Here is an 18,843-nt window from a genome sequence, read left to right on the forward strand (position 1 = left end):
TCCTGAATGGTATTGCCTAGGTTTTCTTCTAGGGTTTTTGTGGTGTTAGGTCTTAAGTTTAAGTCTCTAATCCGTCTTAATTCTTGTATAAGGTGTAAGGAAAGGATCCAGTTTCAGCTTTCTGCATATGGCTAGCCAGTTTTCTCAACACCATTTATTAAATAGGGAATTCTTTCCCCATTGCTTGTTTTTGTCAGATTTGTCAAAGATCAGATGGTTGTAGATGTGTGGTGTTATTTCTGAGGCCTCTGTTCTGTCCCATTGGTCTATATTATCTGTTTTGGTACCAGTACCATGCTGTTTTGCTTACTGTAACCTTGTAGTATAGTTTGAAGTCAGGTAGCGTGATGCCTCCAGCTTTGTTCTTTTTGTTTAGGATTGTCTTGCCTATATGGACTCTTTTTTGGTTCCATATAAAATTTAAAGTAGTTTTTTCTAATTCTGTGAAGAAAGTTAATGGTATTTTGATGGGGATAGCATTGAATCTATAAATTACTTTGGGCAGTGTGGCCATTTTCACTATATTGATTCTTCCTATCCATGAGCATGGAATGTTTTTCCTTTTGTTTGTGTCCGCTCTTATTTCCTTGAGCAGTGTTTTGTAGTTCTCCTTGAAGAGGTCCTTCACATCCCTTGTAAGTTGTATTCCTAGGTATTTTATTCTCTTTGTAGCAATTGTGAATGGGAGTTCACTCATGATTTGGCTGTTGTCTGTTATTGGTGTATAGGAATGCTTGTGATTTTTGTACTTGATTTTGTATCCTGAGACTTTGCTGAAGTTGCTTACCAGCTTAAGGAGATTTTGGGTTCAGACAATGGGGTTTTCTAAATATACAATCATGTCATCTGCAAACAGAGGCAATTTGACTTCCTCTCTTCCTATTTGAATACCCATTCTTTCTTTCTCTTGCCTGATTGCCCTAGCCAGAACTTCCAATACTACATTGAATAGGAGTGGTGAGAGAAGGCATTCTTGTCTTGTGCCGGTTTTCAGAGGGAATGCTTCCAGCTTTTGCCTATTCAGTATGATACTGGCTGTGGGTTTGTCATAAATAGCTCTTACTATTTTGACACACATTCCATCAATACCTAATTTATTGAAGGTTTTTTAGCATGAAGGGGTGTTGAATTTTATTGAAGGCTTTTTCTGCGTCTATTAAGATAAACATGTGGTTTTTGTCATTGGTTCTGTTTATGAAATGGATTATGTTTATTGATTTGCATATATTGAACCAGCCTTGCATCCCAGAGATGAAGCCGACTTGATCATCGTGGATAAGCTTTTTGATGTGCTGCTGGATTTTGTTTGCCAGTATTTTATTGAGGATTTTTGCATCGATGTTCATCAGGGATATTGGCCTGAAATTTATTTTGTTGTGTCTCTGCCAGGTTTTGGTGTCAGGATGATGCTGGCCTCATAAAATGAATTAGTGAGGAGTCCCTCTTTTTCTGTTGTTTGAAATAGTTTCAGAAGGAATAGTACCGGCTCCTCTTTGTACCTCTGATAGAATTCAGCTGTGAATCTGTCTGGTCCTTGGCTTTTTTTGGTTAGTAGGCTATTACTTACTGCCTCAGTTTCAGAACTTGTTATTGGTCTATTCAAGGACTCGACTTCTTCCTGGTTTCATCTTGGGAGGGTGTATGTGTCCAGGAATTTATCCATTTCTTCTATATTTTCTAGTTTATTTGCATAGAGGTGTTTATAGTATTCTCTGATGGTAGTTTGTATTTCTTTGGGATCAGTGGTGATATCCCCTTTATCGTTTTTTATTGTGTCCATTTAATTCTTCTCTCCTTTCTTCTTTATTAGGCTGGCTAGTGGTCTGTTTTGTCGATCTTTTCAAAAAACCAGCTCCTGGATTCATTGATTTTTTGAAGGGTTTTTCGTGTCTCTGTCTCCTTCAGTTCTGCTCCAATCTTAGTTATTTCTTGTCTTCTGCTAGCTTTTGAATTTGTTTGCTCTTGCTTCTCTGGTTCTTTTAATTGTTATGTTAGGGTGTCAATTTTAGACCTTTCCTGCTTTCTCCTGTGGGAATTTAGTGCTGTAAATTTCCCTCTAAACACTGCTTTAGCTGTGTCCCAGATATTCTAGTATGTTGTGTCTTTGTTCTCATTGGTGTCAATGAACTTACCTATTTCTGCCTTAATTTATTTACCCAGTAGTCATTCAGGAACAGGTTGTTCAGCTTCCATGTAGTTGTGTAGTTTTGAGTGAGTTTCTTAATCCTGAGTTCTAATTTGATTGCACTGTGGTCTGAGAGACTGTTACAATTTCCATTCTTTTGTGTTTGCTGAGGAGTGTTTTACTTCTAATTATGTGGTCGATTTTAAAATAAGTGCAATGTTGTACTGAGAAGAATGTATATTCTGTCAATTTGGGGTGGAGAGTTCTGTAGATGTCTATTAGGTCCGCTTGGTCCAGAGGTGAGTTCAAGTCCTGGATATCCTTGTTAATTTTCTCTCTCATTGATCTGTCTGGTATTGACAGTGGGGTGTTCAGGTCTCCCACTATTATTGTGTGGGAGTCTAAGTCTTTTTGTAGGTCTCTAAGAACTTGCTTTATAAATCTGGGTGCTCCTGTATTGGGTGCATATGTATTTAGGATAGTTAGCTCTTCTTGTTGCATTAATGCCTTTACCTTAATTATGTAATGCCCTTCTTTGTCTTTTTTGATCTTTGCTGGTTTAAAGTCTGTTTTATCAGAGACTAGGATTGCAACTCCCATTTTTTTTTAATTTTTATTTATTTATTTATTTATTTATTTTTACTTTCCATTTGCTTGGTAAGTATTCCTTCATCCCTTTATTTTGAGCCTATGTGTACCTTTGCACATGAAATGGGTCTCCTGCATATAGCACATCGATGGGTCTTGACTCTTGATCCAATTTGCCAGTCTGTGTCTTTTAGTTGGGGCATTTAGCCTATTTACATTTAAGGTTAATATGTTATGTGTGAATTTGATCTTTTCATTATGGTGCCAGCTGGTTATTTTGCTCATTAGTGGATGCAGTTCTTCATAGTGTCGATGGCCTTTACAGTTTGGTATGTTTTTGCAGTGGCTGGTACTGGTTTTTCCTTTCCATATTTAGTGTTTCCTTCAGGAACCCTTGTAAGGCAGGCCTGGTGGTGACAAACTCTCTCAGCATTTGCTTGTCTGTAAAGGATTTTATTTCTCCTTCACTTATGAAGCTTAGTTTGGCTGGATATGAAATTCTGGGTTGAAAATTCTTTTCTTTAAGAATGTTGAATATTGCCCCCAACTCTTCTGGTTGTGGGGTTTCTGCAGAGAGATCTGCTGTGAATCTGATGGACTTCTTTTTGTGGGTAACCCAACCTTTCTCTCTGGCTGCTCTTAACATTTTTTCCTTCATTTCAACTTTGATGAATCTGATGATTATGTGTCTTGTGGTTGCTTTTCTCAAGGAGTATCTTTGTGGTGTTCTCCCATATTTCCTGAATTTGAACGTTTGCTTGTCTTGTTAGGTTGGGGAAGTTCTCCTGGATAATATTCTGAAGCGTGTTTTCCAACTTGGTTCCATTCTCCCCATCACTTTCAGGTACACCAATCAAATATAGGTTTGGTCTTTTCACATATTCCATATTTCTTGGAGGATTTGTTCATTCATTTTCATTCTTTTTTCTCTAATCTTGTCTTTATGCTTATTTCATTAAGCTGATCTATAATCTCTGATATCTTTTCTTCTGCTTGATCAATTTGGCTATTGATACTTGTGTATGCTTCACAAAGTTCTCGTGCTGTGAAGCTCCATCAGGTCATTTATGTCCTTCTCTACACTGGTTATTCTAGTTAGCAATTCGTCTAACCTTTTATCAAGGTTCTTAGTTTCCTTGCATTCAGTTAGAACATGCTCCTTTAACTCAGAGGAGTTTGTTATTACTCCCCTCTGAAGCCTACTTATGTCAATTAATCAAACTCATTCTCTGTCCAGTTTTGTTCCCTTGCTGGCAAGTGGTTATGATCCTTTGGAGGAGAAGAGGCATTCTGGTCTTTGAAATTTTCAGCCTTTTTGCGCTGGTTTTTCCTCATCTTTGTGGATTTATCTACCTTTGGTCTTTGATGTTGGTGACCTTTAGATTGGGTTTTTGTGTGGACGTCCTTTTTGTTGATGTTCATGCTATTCCTTTCTGTTTGTTAGTTTTCCTTCTAACAGTCAGGCGCCTCTGCTGCAGGTCTGCTGGAGTTTGCTGGAGGCCCACTCCAGACCCTGTTTGCCTGGGTATCACCAGCGGAGGCTGCAGAACAGCAAAGATTGCTACCTGTTCCTTCCTCTGGAAGCTTCGTCCCAGAGGGGCACCCGCCAGATGCCAACCAGAGCTCTCCTGTATGAGGTGTCTGTCAACGCCTGCTAGGAGGTATCTTCCAGTCAGGAGACACAGGGGTCAGGGACCCACTTGAGGAAGCAGTCTGTCCTTTAGCAGAGCTTGAGGGCTGTGCTGGGAGATCCACTGCCTCTTCGGAGCTGGCACGCAGGAACGTTTGAGTCTGCTGAGGCTGGGCCCACAGCTGCCCCTTCCCCCAGGTGCTCTGTCCCAGGGAGATGGGAGTTTTATCTATAAGCCCCTGACTGGGGCTGCTGCCTTTCTTTCAGAGATGCGCTGCTCAGAGAGGAGGAATCTAGAGAGGCAGTCTGGCAACAACAGCTTTCCGGATCTGTGATGGGCTCCACCCAGTTCGAACTTCCTGGCAGCTTTATTTCCATTATCAGGGGAAAACTGCCTACTCAAGCCTCGTTAATGGCAGACGCTCCTTCCCCCACCAAGCTGGAGTGTCCCAGGTCGAGTTCAGACTACTGTGCTGGCAGCAAGAATTTCAAGCCAGTGGATCTTAGCTTGGTGGACTCCATGGGGATGGGATCTGCTGAGCTAGACCACTGGGCTCCCTGGCTTCAGCCCCCTTTCCCGCGGAGTGAATCATTCTGTCTCACTGGTGTTCCAGGCACCAATGGGGTATGAAAAAAAAAAAAAAAAAAAAAAAAACTCTTGCAGCTAGCTTGGTGTCTGCCCAAACGGTGCTTGAAACCCAGGGCCCTGATGGTGTAGGCACCTGAGGGAGTCTCCTGGTTTGTGGGCTGCAAAGACCGTGGGTTCCTCATGGCACAGTCCCTCATGGCTTGCCTTGGCTAGGGGAGGGAGTTCCCGACCCCTTGCACTTCCCCAGTAAGACGACGCCCCACCCTGCTTCAGCTTGTCGTCCGTGGGCCGCACCCACTGTCTAACCAGTCCCAGTGAGAGAAGCCGGATACCTCAGTTGGAAATGTAGAAATCACCCACCTTCTGTGTTGGTCTCACTGGAACTGCAGACCGGAGCTGTTCCTATTCTCCCATCTTGCCCACAACTCCCCCTTTTCCGTGAATTTTCTATTCGTACTGTTTGGACATGTTTGCATTGGGTTTATCTATATTGATATGTTCTTTATCTCATGTATTGCAACTACTTTCTCTAGTGTGTAACTTCCTGTACCTTTTTGGAGGGAGTTTGGTATTTCGAATTTGTATTTTTATATGGTCAAATTTGTTAATATTTTTATTTGTAACTTCTGATATGCCATGACAGGTCATTTCAATTATAAAAATATTACATATTTTCATTATTTTTATAATTCTGATTTTTATGTTTTGATATTTAGCAAGAGTTAGGAATCTAATTGTATTTTTCCCATTGAAAGCTGATGTTGCCTTAAACCATTCTTTTATTAAGCAAACCTCTCCCACTGATCTGAAATGCTACTTCTATTATGTGTTCATTCCTCACATTAACCAGATTGTTTCTAGGCTATTCTGTTCCACTAATCTATTTGTCCTGGTGCTATACTTTTTTGTTTACTATATCCTTAATCACCTAACACACTAAATAATTTATTTTCATGTTTATTGGCAGTCTTCTCTGCTGGAATGTAAGCCATACAAGAGAAGGAATTTTCTGTTTTTCTCATGAATGTATTCCTCCCAAGTATTAGAACAGTATAGCCCCATAGTAGGCATTCAATAAATTTGTTGAATAGATGTTTGCAATATTTGTCTTCCCAACCAGGAATGTTGTATATCTTCATTATTTTTATTTTCTCTAATTGAGCTAATCTAATCTTTTATCCCTTCTTGAGTCAATTTCAGAAGTTCGTATCTTTCTAGGAAATAATTCATTTTATGTAGATTTTCTAATTTATTGGTAAAAGTGGGCTATTTTAACTTTTAAATTTCTTATGTACCTGTAATGATCTTCCTCATTTATAATATTGTTTGTGCCTAACCCCCTTGTTAGTTTGGCTTGCAAGAGATTGTCTATTTTTTTAGGTTGTTTTTGCTTTCTTCTCCTTTTAAAATGAATTCTTAATTTTATCTACTTTCTTTTTTATTTAATTTCTGCTTTTGTCATTATTGATTCTTCACTTCTGCTTTCTTTTTGTAACTTTAGTCATCTCTTGCCTGCTTATTAAGTTAAATGGTTAGTTCATTTATTTTTAGTCTTTCTTGTTTTCTAAGCATTCAAAGCTACACACAAGCAAAAGGCTATGAATTTTTCTCTGTATGGCTTTAGCCATATTATCTTTTAAATCATTCTTTTAAATTATTCTTAATTCTCATTTTAACTTCATATTTAATGTAAGGATCATTTATAATGTTTGTAGTCAGCAGTGTGATCAGCTAAAGAGAAAGTGCTATGAAAGGAAATACTGGGAACGTCAATCCAGATGTATGGGATCAGAAAACTAGGTGTGGAGGAAATGACTTCTCAACTGAAAACTGGGGAGAGAGTATATATATATTAGCAAATGATTTCACTGGTTAGGATGGGGCGTTGAGGTAGTGTTCCAAGCTGAGAATACAGCATGTGCAAAGATGTGGAGGCAGGAAAGAACATGGCACGTTTGGGGAACTGAAGTTAGGTCAGTCTCAGTAGATAACACAGTGTAAGGCAAAAAATGGCAGAGACAAACCTGTCTAACGAACAGACAGGCCACGTCGTGAAGCAATTTGGACATTATATATAATCCAAAAACAATGTAGTGTTTTGTTTCTTGGGGTTTTAAATTGTATATATCGTTCTACTGCATGCATCCTGCAATTACTTTTTCATTCAGCATAGAAATATATGTTATTATGTCATCCATTCACATTTCTCCCCTTCTACCTTGTGATCTACTGCACATATTTCTGATTAGGTAAGTTTAAGTAGAATACAATTTATAGTAATTTGTAAAAATGTTACTGACTTATTCTGATTTCAGATATAAGATGCATAAGCACAACACAGCCTGAACCTCCTTCACTCAAAGAATTCCCCTCTTCCTTCCAGCCAGTCCTCTTCAAGTGTTCTTTTGACAATTAAAGTGTATTCCTAGAGGCTGTACACAGAGAATGTGATATCTTGAAAGAAAGCTATGAAAGCATCTAGCCCTACTGTTCCTTTTAGAGACATAGCGACAGAACTACAGTGGTTAAGATAGTTACCCACTATGACCCACTGTGACTTAGGCAGAATATGAAGTGGAGAAAGCTTATTATCTGCTATGAGTGAACCTGCAGAGGTAGGCTATGCTTTATGCCACGGTCACCCCCACTCACCTCCATGTCTTCATCACAGCTATGTTAGCCTGCTAGGGTTGCCATAACAAGATCCCACAAACTGGGCAGCTTAAACAACAGAAATTTAGATTTTCTCCTATTTCTAAGGCTAGAAGTCCAAGATCAAGGTACTGTCAGGATTGGTTTCTGATGAGGCCTCTGTTCCTGGCTTGTAGACAGTCACCATCTTGCTGTGTCCTCCTGTGGCCTTTCTTCTCTGTGTGTCTGGAGAGATCCCTGGTGTCTCTTCCTTTTCTTATAAGGGCGCCAGTTCTGTTGGACTAGGACCCCCTGCTTCTTAGTGCATTTTACCTTAATTACCTCTAAAAGCCCTGTCTCCAAATACAGTCGCATTGAAGGTGAGGGCATCAACACAAGAATTTGAGGGGGACACAATTCAATCCACAACACAATGAGGAATTCCTAATAGCTCTATTCCTGCCATGTTCATCCTTGTTATTACTGAATCCACGAATTCCAGCTCTTTTTTTATGTTAAATGATGTTATATATCACAGTGATAAAGTATTCAAGAAGAAAACTAATACAATGAAGTGGGGAGAAGTTCCCCAATATAGTGTAAAGTTATGGGTTCATATCTGCACATTCTAACTTTCTCGAAGTATGAAAATACTGGGTCATTATAAAAGAAATTATTTTAGTTAAAAGTACACTTAACTAAAACAGCATGATTTATGGTTGCTTAGACTAACCAAACTTTTCTCTTTTTTCCAGATTATTATGGAAATATTTTGATAAAAATGGAAAATAATGTAATATTTTATTCCAAGATTAATACTAGAGATGTAGTAAAGCTGCATTTATGGACAAATAACACAACAAGAGCATTCGTTTTATTAAGTATATCTGGTTACACATATTTCCTGTATGCTTTGGACAATGGCACAATACAAATACAGGACTATCCCTTGAGTCTGGAAACACGAAGTGTAGCTTTCACGACAAAAGACAAATGCCCATACATGGCATTTCATAATAATGTTGCTCGTGTTTTTTACTTTTTGGACAAGGGAGAGACTCTGACACTTTGGACTCAAATCATCTATCCAGAAAATACTGGTCTGTATGTTGTTGTGGAATCCTATGGCCCTAAAATATTAGAAGAGAGTCATGACATTTCCTTTGAAGCTGCCTTTGGACGCTGCACCAAAACTCTGGTAAGCTAATATTTTAAATTTCTTCATTTGATTTTAATAAGTATAAAAGTATAATATGGCTGGGCGTGGTGGCTCACGCCTGTAATCCCAGCACTTTGGGAGGCCAAGGCAGGCGGATCATGAGGTCAGGAGATCGAGACCATCCTGGCCAATACGGTGAAACCCCGTCTCTACTAAAAATACAAAAAATTAGCCGGGTGTGGTGGCGGGCGCCTGTAGTCCCAGCTACTCGGGAGGCTGAGGCAGGAGAATGGCGTGAACCCGGGAGGCAGAGGTTGCAGTAAGCCGAGATCACACCACTGCACTCCAGCCTTGGTGACAGAGCGAGACTCCATCTCAAAAAAAAAAAAAAGTATAATATTAACATTTTTATAAATGGATTTCCCTTCTAGGCTCAGCTGAGAAAATGTTGAGGAATGTCTGAGTTTTTAATAAATAATAACATGATAAGCCATTCATTCCCAAGTCATTATTTTTGCTTTCAATATCCAAGCCCTCTTTGCCACCTAATAACTAATAATACATTCCTTCAAAACTCATTGTCAGTTGTATTGTTCACTTCTCTTCTGTTGTCTATTGTAATATAATAAACCACCTCAAAACCTAATTGGTTAGAACAACAACCGATTCTAGGCCAGGTGCGGATGGCTCAAGCCTGTAATCCCAGCACTTTGGGAGGCCAAGGCAGGCAGATCACAAGGTCAGGAGATCGAGACCATCCTCGCTAATACGGTGAAACCCCGTCTCTACTAAAAATACAAAAAATTAGCCAGGCATGGTGGCAAGCGCCTGTAGTCCCAGCTACTGGGGAGGCTGAGGCAGGAGAATGGTGTGAACCCGGGAGGTGGAGGTTGCAGTGAGCCGAGATCACACCACTGCACTCCAGCCTGGGTGACAGAGTGAGACCCCGTCTCAAAACAAACAAACAAACAAACAAAAAATTCTATCAATCAATAGTTTGGGCTGTGAGTAGTTGGGCAGTTCTGCTGGTATCATCTGGGTTCATTGATATGGTGTGGGCATCTGGTAATTCATCTGCAACTATATGACCTAAGATGGCCTCATTAATCTAAGGGGCCTCAGCTGGAACACTTGTCTCTGCTGGATAAGCCAGGTCTAGTGTTATCCTCCAGACTAGACCTGGCTTCTTCTGTGGCAGTCTCAGGGCAGTGTTCCAAGACATTGAGAGCAGAAGCCTAGGTTTGGCCACATATCCCTAACTCATAGGATGGTGACATGAACTCCAACTCTTATGGAGAAATAGCAAGTTACACTGCATATGGGACATGCATATGGGAATGGGAAAAATTATTGCAGCCATCTTTGCAAACAATGTCATAATAGGTGTTATAAGTAAAATGTTTACTTAGAAACAGAATGCTTATTCTTTGGTACCACAAGGAAAAAATCAGCACTTAGACAAAAAATTGTCTTAGCAAGGCAGTTTTACTTTCTGCAGAAAGGGTGCTCCTCACAGATGGAACAATGGCAAGAGCGCACCTGAATAAAGGAGGGAAGCAATTTTTATCCTTTATGGGGCTTGTCCTTGCTACTGTGTCTTGTCTCCATTGGCTGAAGCTAGACCTCACAATCTAAGCTGAACCTGACTGGCTAATAATTTAAAACGTTCCTAAGTAGGCAAAGGCAATAGGGAACAAAGGAAAAGAGGAAGTTGATTACTAAAAGACTTACAAAAGTAATAACATTCCTAAATAAGAAAGGGGTGTAGGCTGTGAGCTGGGACCTGCCTGTGAGCACGTCCAGCACAGATATCTTGGTAAAAGTACAAGGACATAGGACGTACTACATGCCTGTGAGCATGTCTAACAGCTACACAGGATAGGGCTTAACGAAGAGTTTTTAGCACAAAGTAAGCAAGCTTGAAGGCTTGAAGGAAGTTAGTCTTTAAAAGAAACTTATTTCTGGCCGGGCGCGGTGGCTCAAGCCTGTAATCCCAGCACTTTGGGAGGCCGAGACAGGCGGATCACGAGGTCAGGAGATCGAGACCATCCTGGCTAACACGGTGAAACTCTGTCTCTACTAAAAAATACAAAAAAACTAGCCGGCTGAGGTGGCGGGCGCCTGTAGTCCCAGCTACTCAGGAGGCTGAGGCAGGAGAATGGCGTGAACCCGGGAGGCGGAGCTTGCAGTGAGCTGAGATCCGGCCACAGCACTCCAGCCTGGGTGACAGAGCGAGACTCCGTCTCAAAAAAAAAAAAAAAAGAAACTTATTTCTAACACTTATGATTTATTCTTTAATAAGAAGGGAAACTCTGAAGAGGAAACTTTTTACTTTTACAATTTCTTCCTCTTGATTTGATAGTTTCTCTTCAAACTTTTTTAACATGTTTGGCTTAGCTGTTTTGCTTGAGTTTTTAAAAGAAAAGTTTTTCTGGTTGATGAAATGCTAGGGTAAAATGGATAGCCAACTGAACTAGAGCACAAATACTGCTCTAATTATTTGGCAGAGTGTTCGGTAAAGGTCCTCTATAATACTATTATACATTCACGTGGGGATGAATAAGGGCAGACTGATGGGTCAGCTCTTGAAAGTGTCTGACTTCACTGCCTCCTGTTAAGTTTAAGAAACTTAACAAACTTTAATAGTTTTATATTCAGGAGGCCTGATTACTTTTAAATTATACAATATTTCTTGCATAAATTCCCTTTTATAACTTTTTTTATGACTTTCACAGACAATCTTTGACGTGCCTTAACTTTCTGACTTCTTTTTACACTATTTTTCTTCCTAGGCTTACCTTCTGTGTCTTTCTCTGATCTCTCTCTCTTTCAGTCTCTCTCTCTCATTTATTCTCTCCCTCTATCTGTCTCTCTCTCTCATTTATGCTCTCTCCCTCCTGAGTTCTCCCACTCTTGCAGTTGGCGGGGCCGGGCAATGGCACAGAACCTGCCCCAGAGCATGTGCTGCCATCTGTCTCTCCTGTTTCTTTCTGGTTTTCCTTTTTACTTTCTCCCTTCCTCTCTTGCACTTAGTTTTTCTCGGACTGGGTGGAATCCTCGTGGCCACAGCCCAGGCCCCGGGCCGTCACTGGCCCAGAGGCTTGGCAGATGCCTGCCACAAGTTGTATGAGTCATGCTCTTTCGCCTCCTCTGCTCTCCTCCTGGCACCAGTCCTTGTCCTCTTCTTCCACGCAGAGCCAGGCTGGGGAGAGGGACCTACCTCTTGCCTGCCAGGCTGCGCAGTGTGGTCTCCTGGCCCTGGCACACTCACACTTTCCTGTTTGGCTCGAACTTGCAGGCATCCATGGCCAGTGTCCTCCGAGGGTGGGGGGACGTACCTGAGCAGTGCCGAAGGCTTTGGGCTTGGCAGCTGGTGACCTGGGGGCTCTAGCTGCACGGCTGGGTGCGAGGACAGCATCCTAGCCATTGCCGCTCTGCCAGGTGCCAGCGATCTACAACTGTGGAGCTGCACTTGCTGCTCTTGCTCTCTTTCTCTCTGACTTCCTCTCCTAGTTTCTCTTTCCTCTCTGCTGGTCTTTCCCTTGCCTCTGCCAGTCACCTACTCTGCTGTTCTCCCCTCTCCTTCCCTTTCCCCTAGGGAGCAGCTGGTGGGAGTGGAGCTTAGCCTCTTTCTTCCATTGAGAAGAGAGGAAAGGTAAGTTTTGAATATTTTTCCTATTGCCAGAGGTTTGTGTGAGGTTCAGTCTCTCTCTAATGGGGATTTTTCACCTCTTTTTAACCTCTAAGACAGGCTGACTAAGGAATACTTCACCACCTCCCACGGCTTTTCTTTCCTTAGTCCTGACTAAGGAATGCTTTACTGCCCCTGCGACATCTCTTTCCTTGGTATATCCTAACCAAGGAATACTTTACCACCCCATGGCTTTCTTTCCTTAGTCCTGACCACCAAGGAAATACTTTACCAGCTCCTCCAGTGTTTCATTCCTTGGCTCGTGCACGAGGTTACCTGGTCCATGTGGTATGTGAGGATCCTTTACTCCAGGTTGCCAGCCAGTTTCTTTCCGTGTTGCTGAGAGTCCAGATTTATTCATTACACCAACTGGGTCTCTATTCCTTACCCCTGAGGCCACCACAATGAGGCAGTGGGGCACCTCCTCATGAGAGAGGACTAGAGACTGCCCCCAGAGGAGAATGTATCCCTGTATGGGTCACCATTTTGTTATAAGTAAAATGTTTATTCAGAAACAGAATGTTTGTTTCTCGGTACTGCAAGGAAAAATTAACATTCAGGTAAAAAGTTTTCTCGGCAAGGCAATTTTACTTTCTGCAGAAAGGGTGCTCTCGCCATTATTCCATCTGCGAGGAGCATCCTTTCTGCAGAAAGTAAAATTGCCTTGCTGAGAAAACTTTTTATCTAAATGCTAATTTTTCCTTGCAGTACCAAGAAACAAGCATTCTGTTTCTGAATAAACGTTTTACTTTTAACAATAGATATAAATATACTGTGTATATTATTTTTGTATAGTGCATTTCAAATTAATATCATAATGTGAGTATTTCACATGTTACTTCAATTTCTTCTTGAAAACTGTGTAACTCAAAGTGGTGGTTTCTGTTCCCCACCTTCCCTTTCTAGCCTGGCTCAGTTTCCTTAAGCATGTATAATAGTGAGCCTGCTATCTGATACAATGGATTGGAAGTGGTCAGTTAATTCCAAAGTCAGTGAAAGCAGAGAATCATAAAAAGTGAAACCAATATATGTGAAACATTTTACTTTAATATATGTGAAACATTTTACTTTAATTTAAGTGAACATACTTTTCATATAGGACCAAAGCCTTTTCTTTAAAATAGGTCCACTTACTGTAGTTCCTCATCTCCTTTCTTGTATAACCTTGCTCATAATGCATCATTTCTGAGTTCCTATTTCAGTTTCTTTAAGATAAAGAAAAAAAATACTTGAAGGCACTGGAAAAGCAACTGAAACTCTAGAATTTTATAATTTTTTTCAGTTTTTTAGTATTACCTTGCTCATACCTACTAATTCAGCAATTTCTTCAGTGACTTGCTTTATCAAAATTTTCCAAAAACATCAACTTAGTTCTCAGGGAAACAGTAACTCTACTTTCATTTGATACTTATTTTATCAATCTATAATATTATATATAATTACTTATTTTAAATAATCATATAATCTGGCATCAACAGATTTGGAAACAACATGGATTTAGATTTACATGCAGTCTCATGGATAGATCTTCAAACACAGAGTTGAATGAAAATTATAAGAAACTATTTGAAATCTATCTTAGTCCATTTGGGCTACATAACAAAAATAACTCAAACCAGGTCACTTATAACAGCAGAAATTTACTCTCTCACAGTTTTGGAGGCTGGAAAGTCCAAGATGAAGGTGCCAGCAGACTTGGTCTCTGGTGAGGGCCCGTTCCTCACAGACAGTGTCTTTTCACTGTATCCTCACATGGCAGAAGGGGCAAGGCCACTCTCAGAGGCCTCTTTTATAAAAGCACTAATCCCATTCAGGAGGCTCTGCCCTCATGACCTATTCACCTCCCAAAGGGCCCCACCTCCAGTACCATCATATTGGTGATTAGGTTTTACCACATAAGTTTTAGAGGAACACATTCAGACCATAGCACTATCAGTGTAATAACATTTATGAATATTACAAATACATACACATAAATAACAAACAAAAAGGCATTATACGTATTCCAAGGATACAAAGATGCCAAAGGTATATTTTCAAGGATACAAACATAGTTGTTTGATGTATGATATATTGCTGCCTACTATGGGGGAAGATGATACAGGGGAAAAGTAAAGTATGATAAATAAAATAGGACTGGATTGATAATGTACCAAAATAAAAGGATATATTTAACTCTTGCTTTTCTTTCCAAGAATTTGATGTATAGTATTCAGTTGATTCTTGAACAATGTGAGGAGTGGGGCACCAACCCCTGCCCCATTGAAAATCTGGTATAACTTTTATTAGTTTTTTTTTTTTTTTTTAGACGGAGTTTCGCTCTTGTTGCCCAGGCTGGAGTGCAGCGGCGTGATCTTGGCTCACCACAACCTCCACCTCCTGGGTTCAATCGATCTTCCTGCCTCAGCCTCCTTAGTAGCTGAGACTATGGGTGTGTGCCACCACGGCCAGCTAATTTTCGTATTTTTAGTAGAGACGGTTTCACCATGTTGGCCAGGCTGGTCTCAAATTCCTGATTTCAGGTGATCTGCCTGCCTTGGCCTCCCAAAGAGCTGGGATTTCAGGTGCGAGTCACCATGCCCAACCATGGTATAACTTTTGACTCCCCAAAATCTTAACTACTAACAGCCTACTGTTGACTGGAAGCCTAACCTAAACAGCCTATGCTGTATTCTTACAATAAAGTAAGCTAGAGAAAAGAAATGCAATTAAGAAAATCATAAGGAAGAGAAAACACATTTACAATACTACACTGTATTTATCAATACCGTAAGTTTTACATTATCTGTTTACAAGATAAATCTTCTGAAATGATGGGCAACCTAGCTGCAGACCTCAGTCTACAGCTATATATATATAGCTCTCTCTCTCTCTCTCTCTATATATATATATATATAAAATACACACACACACAGGTGTATATATATATATACACACACACAGGTATATATATACACACACACACAGGTACATATCTATACAGGTACATATATACAGGTTATATATATAAGTGCATATACATATATACACACACACACAGGTGCATATCAATCAATTCAACATTTTTTTTTCATTTCTCTTTTTTTGTTTTGTTCTGTTTTTCGATTTTCTCTCTCGTTCAACATTTTCTTGTAACGTCATGACTTTTCTTTGCTTCGAAGCACCTTCCACAGTATCACTAGTGACACTTTGTATGGGCCCATGGTGTTATTAAGATTTACAGTATTGCAGTAAACATGATTAAAAAAATATGCAAGAACCACAAGAGATCAGTTTTTGCTGTGATATGCAATTTACTGGAAGGACAAACTGCCCACAGGATGACTAGTGTCACACAGCATTTTAAGCAGATACAACACTTGAGCTCACAGCAATAGCAATGGGAGGTGGCTGTGAAATGATCACACAGTACAGCATGTACTGCCATTAATTTCATGCAGTTGTGGTTTATTACTGTACCTTTACATTTGTTTGCATTTCTCTCAACTGCAAATGGCACCATGTGTGGTCTATAAATGTTTGTGTATGTTTTGATAAATTTTAACTTTGTAGTAGATCTGTTTATATTTTACAGTAGCACATGATAAAATAGACTAGTATCCACATATATTTTATGTACTCGTGAAATACCTAACTTTTTCTTAATTTTTTCAATATTCTAGGCTACATGGTTCAACTGTGAGTTTTTTCAAATTGCCACAAATCTCCAAAAAATTTTCCAGTATACTAATTGAAACACAAAACCGCATGTGTAACTGTACTTGCACAGTTCAAACCTGTGTTGTTCAAGGGTCTACTGTTTATCTGTGTATTTCCAACTCAGACCTTCAAACTACTAGTTACTCATAAAAAATTTACAAATGACCAATGGCAATAAAACGTTGCATTTTTAATAAAATACTGGCTCTATCATTTACTACCAAATGACACTGAACAAGTTTTCAAATCTCTCTGTAATTCTCTCATCAGTAAATTGGGGATAACAATAGTAATGAAAGTACCTACCTCATAAGGTTCTTTTATTCTCATTTTTTTTTCTTCTTTCAACTTGACACATAAGGTTCTTATGAGGATTAAATGAGCTAGTACACATTAAGGGCTTAGAAAAGCACCTGGCACATAGTAAGTACTATATGTGTGCATTACTACAAACACTACCACTATTACCAGTACTCCTACTACTACCATCACTACAACTACCATATTTTATCAATTCTAAGGCACTTTGGTTTTTTTTTCAGACAGGGTCTCTCACTGTCATCCAGGCTGGAGTGCAGTGGCGCAATGTCGGTTCAATGCAACCTCTGCTCCCCAGATTGGAGCAATTCTTGTGTCTCAGCCCCCCGAGTAATTGGGATTACAGGTGCATGCCACCACGCCTGGCTAATTTTTGTACTTTTTTTTTTTTTTTTTAAGTAGAGACAAGGTTTCACCATGTTGGCCAAGCTGGTCTTGAACTCCTGACCTCAAGTGATCTCTTCGATAGGGCACTTTTTTCTTAACATTTAACATCTCTGAAATCAGGATGAGTCTTACATCCTATAGCAATTTAGGCTCAGTGAAGTACAATAGTATTATGAAAGCACCTTGCTTATATAATGCGGACTGGGTCACTGTAACTTCACAGACTAATGATTGGCTAGTATGATGCTAAGCATCATAGCTAATCATTCGTTTTTTTACAAATGAATATAACAGCCACATACAAAAGTAAATAAAACATTTATGCATAATTTAGCAAATTATTATAAACCAAACACCCATGTAATCACCATTCAAGTAAAAAAATATATAACATTGGAAGTACCCAAAGCCCTCCTGTGAGTTTTCCCTTATCAGAATTTTCTCCTTTTCCAAGTTAAACATTCGTCTGACTTTTGTGGTAATAATTTCCTTACTTTTTGGCCAGGCGCCATGGCTCACACCTGTAATCCCAGCACTTTGGGAGGCCGAGGCGGGCAGATCGCCGAGGTCAGGAGTTCAAGACCAGCCTGACCAACATGGTGAAACCCTGTCTCTACTAAAAATACAAAAAGTGACTGGGTGTCGTGGCAGGTACCTGTAATCCCAGCTACTCGGGAGGCTGAGGCAGGAGAATCGCTTGAACCTGGGAGGTGGAGGTTGTAGTGAGCTGAGATTGTGCCATTGCACTCCAGCCTGGGTGACAAGAGTGAAACTCTATCTCAAATAATAATAATAATAATTTCCTCACTTTTCTTAATAGTTTCACCACCTACATATGCATCACTAAGTAATATAGCTAAGCTTTGTCTATTTTTGAACTTCATATGAATGGAATCATTGCATATATATTATATACACACATCCATCCATAAATATCTACATATATTGTATTTTTGTCTTGCTCTTGTCTTTGAATATGATGCTCATGAAAGTCCATGTTGTATTCTGTAGCTGGCATTCATTCATACTCACTGACCTATTGTGTCCCTCTGTATGAATGTACTACAAGATATCCGTAGCCATTTTACTGTTGATGAACATTGGTCTGTTTCTATTTGGGGGCTATTCTGAATAATGTTACAATGAATATTTTAGTATATACCTCCTGAAAAGCACATATAAACATTTCTATCAGGTAGAATTACTTTTATGTGAGATTCTTGGTGAGGCTATGAATTCAATTTATATTATAATTTTGCAACATTATGGAAAATGTCAAACATATAGAAAAGTTGAAAGAATTTTACATTTAACAGCTCTATATCTATACCCACTATGTACATTAATATTTTATTATACTTGCTTTATTACATATCTATGCACCTGTCTACCCACCAGTCAATCTTGTCGATCACTTACAAGTGATCAACATCATTACATACCCTAATGAAGGCATTTTGCGTGCCTAGATGTGGAAAGCCATGTGCTACTAAAGTGGGATCACCACCCCCAATTTCCCTGGTTTACATAAATTTTAAATTTTCTTTTTTCAGACAATAACATTTTATCAGAACGTAGATTATGAGGGACTATATGATTACTTCGAGATGCAGTAAGTATAACTTTTAAAAGAACTTTCTCAGTATCAAATATGCTACTCAGGTTATTGATTTGTGGGTGTTCTTTTATTTAAATGGCCTCATATTCTTTTAACTATTCAAATTTCAAATTCCTTTCAATGTCTGGATAGATGTAAAATTAATATTTAACTGTATAAAATGTAAAATACTCCTTGTAGTTTAATAAGAAACAGGACCTATCTGAAGTTCTCATTCATCCAAATGAAGATGCAAAAAAAGGGCTATTTCTTAATCGAATAATTTTCAAGCATGTTTTATCACTAGTTCCCATCTCGAAGTTTCTACATACCATCACTAGCAAAAACAAGAACTCTGATATCACAGAAACTCTTTCTGCGTAGAGCCAGATAAAATGCTGTCTTTGACTCCTGCAGTAAGGTAGCAGC

The 18,843-nt window shown here is 39.5% G+C and overlaps 1 protein-coding gene and 1 pseudogene across 7 annotated transcripts in view; both read left to right on the forward strand.

Annotated features, from left to right (window-relative positions):
• LOC126951160 (40S ribosomal protein S2-like) overlaps positions 1 to 18,843 on the forward strand; it is a 375,530-nt pseudogene that overhangs the window by 183,795 nt on the left and 172,892 nt on the right. The window lies entirely within an intron of this gene.
• Positions 1 to 18,843, forward strand: part of CATSPERE (catsper channel auxiliary subunit epsilon) — a 185,924-nt gene that overhangs the window by 107,740 nt on the left and 59,341 nt on the right. For all 6 annotated transcript variants that reach the window (XM_050784989.1, XM_050784983.1, XM_050784982.1 and 3 more), the window contains 2 exons: positions 8,319 to 8,761; positions 18,371 to 18,429. In XM_050784989.1, the coding sequence (XP_050640946.1) occupies positions 8,319 to 8,761; positions 18,371 to 18,429 (502 nt within the window). The remainder of the gene's footprint in view (positions 1 to 8,318; positions 8,762 to 18,370; positions 18,430 to 18,843) is intronic.

Source organism: Macaca thibetana, chromosome 1 (assembly GCF_024542745.1).
Source record: "Macaca thibetana thibetana isolate TM-01 chromosome 1, ASM2454274v1, whole genome shotgun sequence".
In the NCBI taxonomy this organism is placed as follows: domain Eukaryota; kingdom Metazoa; phylum Chordata; class Mammalia; order Primates; family Cercopithecidae; genus Macaca; species Macaca thibetana.